The following is an 8,711-nucleotide window of genomic DNA, read 5'->3' as shown; positions in this document are numbered from 1 at the left end:
AGGCGTCTTGTTCAGCGTGCTGTCAAACCTACACTAGCAAGGAGATCGGGCTGAAACTATAGCTACAAGCTATCCAAGGATGGTACTATAGAATGTCACCTCAAGGTAGGCCTAGTGGCGTCATCTCTTGGTTAGGCCGGAAACTTATCAATCCACCCTCGTATATTTATAGAAAAACAGAAAACCAAACATTCACGATGCCAATTAAAACGCTATAAAAATTCCATCGTTCTCCTTTTCATTTAAAAATTGACTCGAAAAAAAAAAAATATTTTTTTCACTGCCTACACTAACTACTTTAATTTATTTATTATTATAATAAATTCTATACACATATTGTTGAACGCTTTTTCCCCAACCATCCCCGATTACTAAACGGGGCTGAAGGGGATCTTTCGCCGTATCCCCACAACTTGAACCTTTCGTTACTTAAAAGATTGTTTTTGTGTAGGCATTGAAAAAAAAAAAACAAAATAGAAAAAAATGATGAATTATGAATTTCAAAACGATTTTTTTCGTAAAATCCATGATAATGACTAAACTTACTGGGCTGTGTCCTCGTTAACTATGAGTTGTTGGCCCCAAATGGACAACATTGGGTCTACAATGCCTTTGTTAGATTGCGTCTGGAAACTATCATAGCAAGGTATAGATACATTAGAAGCAGCAGGTCGGGGGTCTATATAAAAAGAGGCCGGTTTTGGAGCAGAAGGGAAGAAAATAACGGGGCTCAAGGTATATATGTATGTATACACATGAATATGTACAACAAAAGACTCATTTATATCTATAAACATATAAGTACATATATGTATATGGGCTGTTTTAAATTGTGTTCACTTTTTTTTTTTACGAAAACAATTTACATTTAACAAAATTGGGGAGATATGGAACATAAAATCTCATTATATCGTCCCCTGTTTTTTTTTTTATTAGTGATCAAAGTTATGAAAGTCAGAAAGGGGCTGTTCAAGGATTACGTAACGCTGTTTCTGAAAGTTTTTAACTAATCCTCTCCCCTTGTAACTTTTCGCTTTACTATTCCCTCCAAGTGACCATTTTTGCCTAAAAATGTTCCGCAAAATTACGGAAAGTCTTAGTTTTCTTCGTTCTAATTCGAAGTGGTCTGTATTCTGTCGAAACTGCCAGACGCGGATGGCGATTTCGATCTTTTTGGATCTCATCAGCGCGTCGCAGGCAGCTCCGACAGAACACAGACCAACTGTTACCTGCTGACTTAACAGTGCGTTTTAGAAAATACTACAAATGGCGCAGTAAACGCCATCTGTAGTACGATGCTACATGTTAGGATTACGTATGCTCCAACAAGGTCCATTTAAATATATGGATATCTACTTGCTGAAAACGAATCTCGGCGTAGCCAACCTCAACAAGTGGACCTTGTTGGAGCATACGTAATCCTAAAATGTAGCATCGTGCTACAGATGGCGTTTACTGCGCCATTTGTAGTATTTTCTTTCTTCGTTCTAACAAAAACATAATTCTAAAGTTTTACGAATCGCGCCACTTAATACTCGAACAGTCCCTAATAAGTACCATGTACCATGCAATAAAGAGACAGTAAAAAATCGAGAAATTAGAGTTTGTATATAGGTAGATAAACAATAGTAAAGAACACTGTGCAGCTTGGCCAGTGCTGTGAAAAAACTTTAATAATAATATAAATAATGAAATCCAAACCCGTGCCACTCGACTACCGACAAGGTTACCTTAGTTCCGAAAGAGGTAGAAAATCGATGTCCATCAGGGGCCGAAGGCTGGGCAGACTGTAAGATACCAAGTGTCCATTTGACACGTAGCACACCAAACATACACTCTCTGAAACGAATGCAACACCTACGTAAACTCGAGTAACGATCAACGATTGTACTCCCCGTTACCCTTTATCGTAATCGTTTCCGCCTTCACTACGAAATCAGTGTCGGCTATCTGTTGTCGGTAAATGCACGTTTGAGAAGGCAATCCCACGACCCTCGCCTGTTTTTCGCTCGTTATCACCACGAACTGCCTGTCGCCGAATTGTTCGATGCGGTTCGGGTTCTCTCCCGCCAGCGGCGGACTCATTTTGTTTTGGGTCCTCGTAGGGGTCTCTGTAACAACATCTACTCTATCGTACGCCAATAGTCGCCGATGATGTGTAACATTTGACATTGCTCGAGACCGTTACCCCTAATTTCTGCTTATTACCCTTTTTGGCACCAACCACGAAATTACTCTCATGGCACCGAGCGGAAGTATGTTACACATCAACCAATGACAGAAAAAGAAAGAAAGTGACAAAACTTACTGTCTCTTTTCTCTTTCCACGATTCGTACAAGTACGGAATGAGGGATCCGCTACAGTCCAAGAAGGCCATGGACAAAATAGCGCCTTTCAAACGAAATATGGTGATGCCTACCAGGGAGACGACAACAGGCTGCGAAGATCTGCTGTCCGGACCCGGAGGACTTACCAGGATCGTCAGTACCGAGCCCAGACTCGTCCCGACCCATAGCGAGGGCGTTAAAACGTTAGGCTCTGGAAATTTCGATTTTCTTATCTCGTAGACTTGGCATTAGATCGTTTTCTTATTGGTCACCTGTTTTACGTGAATACGATTCGGCGAATGCCAGGCACTGTATTGCTTCAGACGTGATGTTCTCCAAGGAACTGATCGAACTCGAACGGGACCTCGAAAAGGAACTGTCCAGCTTGTCTACTCGGCCCATAATTAGACAAAACAATCAGCAATCGTTCTTTAATTTTTAATTGCAAAACGACACAGAAACCACACACAATACGGCATTCCATGCAGCCGGGCAGTAAGAAAATTGCACCCAAACAACAAAAAACAATTGTCCATCATTGTTCAACAATCGTGCAGAATATGAAGCCAAAACTATTACAAGCATGATAACAAGCAAAGGGTAGATTTCGTATGTATCGGGCAAAATCTATCCCCAAAAAGGTGCTAATGTTTCAAAAGGCGTCAAGCTTGTGGTCGAATTAAAGGGAAAACAATTATTTTGGGCATAGTTTAGATGTGAACAGAAAAAATTACTCCTTTTTCCTTTGGTGTAACAAACCGAAAAACAAAGTTACAAAATTTTATTTGGTATTTGAACAATTTTAATTTGGACAAGTCCAGTTGGTCATCAGTGTAAATAGGGAATCAAGGGGGGAATTTTTTTATCTCCACTTCGGCTCGTTTTCAGAGCGTAGACCCCACCCCCATATGTAGCATGTGAGTGTTTTTTTTGTTTTTGTCCTTTATTTTCTTAATTCCCCCTGGATTCCCTACTAATGCACCCACTCTTCATAATGACTTAGTCAAAATATATTTGTGTTTAAAAAACTTTTACTATTTAGTTCTGACTTTTGACCGTTTTTCTTTTTTTATAATGCCCAGTTTTCACTTTAATCAGTTCACATCAATCATGCAAAAAGACAATTCGAGCACATCAGCCGATCCAGTCGAATGTTTCGTGTAAATTTGTAATTCCTATAAGTAAGTGTGTATTCCTATTCAATTCAAAGCTCAGATTAGAAACAACGGGGTTAAAACCATTCTTCTGATGATGGACAGTTAATAATGTAGACAATTAATCAGTTAATTAATTAACGTAAACATGCTGTTAATTGTATCATCAGTATTACAAAACGAATGGCATCAGTCAGTAAGTGTGTGAAGAAAAGTACACAAAGAAAAAAGCAATAACAAAAACGGAAAGTCATTAATTGTAAGACTGAAAAAAGATAAATATTACGTTTGATTTAATAAGTAATTATACAAAAAATTATCATGCAACACGTGATTTCTTCATCGCCACAAACTTGTACAGATTGTTTCGAGAAAATAGAATTAATTAAAGGAGGACGAGAGCGACTTCTCCTCCAATAATTCTGCTCCTACTTCCCTCAATCTTTACAAGTTTGTGTTAAAATGGTTTCATTATAGTATCGAAAAAAAGCATCTGTGGGCAGAACTGACTGCCAAATACTTTCGGAACTTTTGGACACATTCAAAGCGGCAGAAAGCAACGACAGATAATTATAATCAATGTTTATGAAGGAGCAGCCAGATTCTTAGATTTATTCTTTTTCGATTTTGTTTTTCTTTTTTTTGGCCAATTAATAGAAAGACGTAACAATAGTTTTGGCTAGTACAAGTCACCTTAGCTGTAACATCAACTTAATGCACTTAACGGAGGGGGGGGTTATAATTTATGGTGGTTACAAGTAAAGACGTTAAACGGTACCATGGATACACAAAAAAAATAAGTGGCGTTTAAAACGAGCCGCGAATGTTGTGTAATACAATGTCATGACGATATAAAGTGTATAAGTATATGAATATTTTAAGGGATGTAGTTTTTCTACAACACAAACTTCACGATACATACAATTGAGTATCTATTACAATATATAGAAAACATCGAAAATTCGAAGGTGATTACTGATTAGAAAAGGAAAAGTGAATGCAAATAGTACATATATATAATAATAATTATTATTATTTTAAAACAGGAATTTAGTTATTCTGAAGGAAAGATATAAGTATACTGTAAGACATAAATACCACAGAAACTCCCAGAAAGACCAGTGTGTAAAAAGGGAAGATGAAGTGATCAAGTGAAGAAGTGCAACAACTCTGTCCAAACATCAATTAATTATTATTTTCAAACGTTTCGACAGAGTTTACTTATATAGATTTCTAATTGTGTTTAGCGTCGTCCAGAGAGAGAGAGTGAGAGAGAAAGAGAGAGAGAATGATAATTATTATAGTAGCAAAGAAAGTGAAAGATAGTTTGTACGTACGTATAGCATAGACGTACATATCGTACATACGTAACTGTGTACGCAGGATGTGACATCTAAAGTAGCTGAAAAAATGGAGAAAAACCTGCCTAATACGGACCTGAACATTTTACGTTAGGTACTGTACTTTTTACATACAGAGATTGGCCGCAAGCACGTTCTAACTCGTAATAGATAGTAAAGGCACTTGTGGTTCGCGTCCGTCCAATCTTTATATGTCCATGAAATGCTAAAGCAACTGCTGAGAGACAAGACCGGAACAAGGGACATTTTATCTTCATCTTCTGACTCCGTTAAGTTAGGAGACGGATTTTTTAGGGGTAAAAGTGTGGAGTTGGCACATGACTTGGATGCCACATCCTGCGAAGACGTATGTAGATACGCAAGTCTAGCTATAGTGAGATTTATCATAATCATTATCATTATTTCCGGTGACTGTACTACCAAAACTGCAATATTGTCGACTGGCGGCCAGCAGTTGCTGCTGTCGTGGCTGTTGTTGTTGCTGTTGCTGCACGGTGGTAGAAAACGCGTTGCAGCCGCTCTCCTCCGAATAACTGGCGGTTGAAAGGCACTTGTGCAGTTTGCGAGTACCTTGCGATCTGGAACGGCGGGGCGGCTCGGCACAGCGGCGGCTCCCCGACTGGGACTGGCCAGAACCAACGGGACACGACGACGACGACGTCGACGAGCCCGACGCCGCGACGACGCCCGCTACTGGTCCACCACCGGAGGCCGATTGCATGGGGCTGATACACACTCCGTTTATCTACGTAACAACCAACACCACCACACTCTTACAACTATCCAACACTAATAATGCCAACATATGTACTAATGTATTACGTGTCATTATTGTTATTATTGCATCTACAACAGGTAGTAGATTTAAGTATACATTAACAATGTGAATTCATATTCTACCCTCTGTAGACTACTTCACATTAACGAGGAAAAATCGTTGTTGCTGTCACGTCCTCGCTGGGAATCGAACCCCGGACCTTTTGCTTTACGCGCCAACGCTCTGATCACTAAGCTACGAGAGGTGACAGCAACAACAGCGACGAAACGCGCCTATAAATTTAGCGTCAACAAGTTTTTTTAATTGCTTTTTCAATTGCAACTTGAATAATTATTAATTTTAACTATTTGACAGTGATAACCAGTGCGTATAGGCACCGAATGCACAGTAGGGGTTGCGTCGGTCCTGGTCCCAAGATTCGTATTAACCTTCGAACTGAAGGCTCATAAAAGTTTTATCGAGTTATAATAAATAAAAAATCGTTGCTTTTTTCCGACACACCCCCCTTCTCATTATTCATCCCTATAATTATCGATTGGGTGTCTACTGTTTTATGTTTAATTAAAGTGTTTCAAAAATGCGATAGGGGAGCGAGCAATGAAGTTTAATTTATTTTAATCGCTTTGTATATAAGTAGATGTAGTTAATAAATGCTATTTTTTTGGTTCGATCTACGATTGGTGCGACAGCTAAATAAGCCCTCTAAATTAATATAAGTAGTATGTATAATATATAAATATATACATATAAAATTTTAATGAGGGGAGGTGGGATTTTGTGATGGGATCGGTGAGTTCGTGAGATCTACTCATTTTTTTTTTTTTGTTAGTTAGCACCCCTACCGATTAACTTGGCCAACAGTAGTGTTCTGAGACAGGCCCTCTTCACAATCTTCAACTTATACCAAAGCCAACGTGAACAACAAAGTCAGAAACCCAACACCCCACGCTGAAAACGAATACAATAAACACGTGGTAGGTACTGATAATGTTAAACAAATGACGAACAATAAAGAAAAATTGAACACAAAACATTTCATATAAAAGCAAAATTAGCCAAGAAGCTGTGACGAAAAACCGAATAGGAAGTTATGTCAGAAAAGAACACGTATACTGGGGTGTATTTTTGTAAGGTATGTATTTATACAGATGGTCCATGATGTTGAAAAAGCTTATGTATGTATGCCGCCCCATTATCCAGTAAAAGATCTGTCTTGTATTATTGTAAAATTAAATGATTCCATAAATGACAAAAGATGATCTTTTACTGAAGAAACAAAGCCGAGACTTGCACTCTATTCTATCAGGACAAGATCCCCTTACCTATTTACGTACCAATTCAATTAAAATAATTATTACGTAACCAACTACACAAAATACAAAAAATAAATGAACAAATATTAATCGAAAAAACGAAAATGATAAAGAGCAAGCAGAAAACCGTCACAGGACTGCGGTAAAAACGGTGCTCAAACACAGCTCAACGTTTTATTTATTGTTATTTTTTTGTTTGTTTTATAAAACTTACTGAAGCGTCTCATTAAATTGCCGGCGAAAGTCGGGTGAGATCCAACGGGATGATGGTAGTTCGCCTCCTCTTTGCCGCGTAAGTGTTTATGCATTTATTTATTTATTATCCGACAGCCCCATCGTCTCGTTCATTATTTCAATTACGATTAATTAAAAAACAGTTCGATTGCTTTCGACTAGAGAAATGAAATCAAAGGTGAATGACTAGATGAAGAAGAGTTTTTCTTTGCAGCGACTGTTTTCGAAACAAAACAAACTAATGGAAAACAAAAACCTGCCCTAACGACCAAAACAAAAAGAAGTGATAGTTGCTGAAGGGTGACAGCGGTAGTGGGTAGCAGCAGTGGTAGGTACTTAGCATGTAGTACTTAGTAGTAAAAAAAATTTTTTTTCTACTAACAAATCACTCACATCTCCTATTGACTGACTATTATAAAACACTAATAAGGATGATAATTCTCGAAGCTTTTCACAACTGGTACCACTTTTTGTCCTTGTATTTCATCATGAGTTCGTGTGCGGTACTAGAAAAGTTCTCAGCCTCGTAGCGCATCCTTTCCGCTCTGTCTTCGAGCTGACTAAGTTTCTCTCCCCTTTCGAGGACCATCTTGTGAGCCCTGCTGATCTCGCTCGTCGACGACGTCACTCTAGCGCCCATATCCTGCATGCTGCCGGGAATGTGTTTCGCGACCGATTTGTTCGCCTTACCGCTCGCTTCACCAACTGAAATTTAACATTCCCGAAAATCCCTCTCTCTCTCTCTCTCCCAAATATTTCCTTTCACTTACATAGCTCTTCTCTGTCCAGCGACCTTATTCCTCCACCGAAAAGACCTTTAAAGAAGCTTTCTTTGGGTGGCTCGGGCATCTCCATCGGAATGAACAAATCGCCCAACATGTTCGAAAGGTTTGAGCTGAGGAAATTGAGGGAGGAGTAGACTTTTGTTTGTTGTTTTTGGACTTCTGCACACCACCACAAAAAAGTCAAAAAAAAAAAAATAGAACTTACCAAAATTCTGAACAAAGGGTGAACTTTTGCAGTTCTGAAGGTGAACATAGATAAAGACCGTTGCCCTTGTTGCTGAAGCAGAACGTTCGGGAGATTCTAAAACGATGACAATCATGGAAAAGAATATTAAAGACGCCCAGGAAATTAATTATCTCGCATAAACATTGTCTATTCCGAACTGGTTACGATTAGAAGAATAATAAGAAATAATAACCATGCATAAAAACTGGTCGTTGTCATGCACAATTACACAGTTAAAAAGTGCAGTGCTTTTTATAGAGTGCCAAGGAAGCCAATTGAAAATCGAGGTGCTGCTTTTGTGTTTTTAACATCGGATAGGTATTACGAATAAATTTCTTTTGGTACCTCAGTTTTTCGGCCCCGTTAATAAAAGTTGATAAAAGCGCCGCTGCATCGTACATATATATATACGAGGGTGGATTGATAAGTTTCCGGCCTAACCAAGAGATGACGCCACTAGGCCTACCTTGAGGTGACATTCTATAGTACCATCCTTGGATAGCTTGTAGCTATAGTTTCAGCCCGATCTCCT

The 8,711-nt window shown here is 38.8% G+C and overlaps 2 protein-coding genes across 2 annotated transcripts in view; both read right to left on the bottom strand.

Moving 5' to 3' along the window:
- Positions 1-95: 95 nt before the first annotated feature.
- Positions 96-8,711, bottom strand: part of LOC108738969 (syntaxin-binding protein 5) — a 41,674-nt gene continuing 33,058 nt past the window's right edge. Inside the window, exons 17-24 of the mRNA XM_025973264.1 lie at positions 7,939-8,112; positions 7,633-7,873; positions 5,414-5,568; positions 2,601-2,717; positions 2,309-2,539; positions 1,902-2,111; positions 1,731-1,839; positions 96-633 (exon numbers count right to left, since the gene is read on the bottom strand). Coding sequence (XP_025829049.1) covers positions 543-633; positions 1,731-1,839; positions 1,902-2,111; positions 2,309-2,539; positions 2,601-2,717; positions 5,414-5,568; positions 7,633-7,873; positions 7,939-8,112 — 1,328 coding nt within the window. The 3' untranslated portion in view covers positions 96-542. The remainder of the gene's footprint in view (positions 634-1,730; positions 1,840-1,901; positions 2,112-2,308; positions 2,540-2,600; positions 2,718-5,413; positions 5,569-7,632; positions 7,874-7,938; positions 8,113-8,711) is intronic.
- Positions 7,233-8,604, bottom strand: LOC108739028 (syntaxin-binding protein 5-like). Its single transcript, XM_018472699.2, has 3 exons — positions 8,159-8,604; positions 7,939-8,063; positions 7,233-7,873 (listed from the first exon to the last, which is right to left on the bottom strand). Exons 2-3 carry the CDS (start codon positions 8,045-8,047, stop codon positions 7,620-7,622), a joined length of 363 nt encoding a protein of 120 aa, XP_018328201.1. The 5' UTR covers positions 8,048-8,063; positions 8,159-8,604; the 3' UTR covers positions 7,233-7,619.

The sequence above is a fragment of the Agrilus planipennis genome, unplaced genomic scaffold (assembly GCF_000699045.2).
Source record: "Agrilus planipennis isolate EAB-ADULT unplaced genomic scaffold, Apla_2.0 scaffold134, whole genome shotgun sequence".
In the NCBI taxonomy this organism is placed as follows: Eukaryota; Metazoa; Arthropoda; class Insecta; order Coleoptera; family Buprestidae; genus Agrilus; species Agrilus planipennis.
This window is presented reverse-complemented; position numbering and strand designations above follow the sequence as displayed.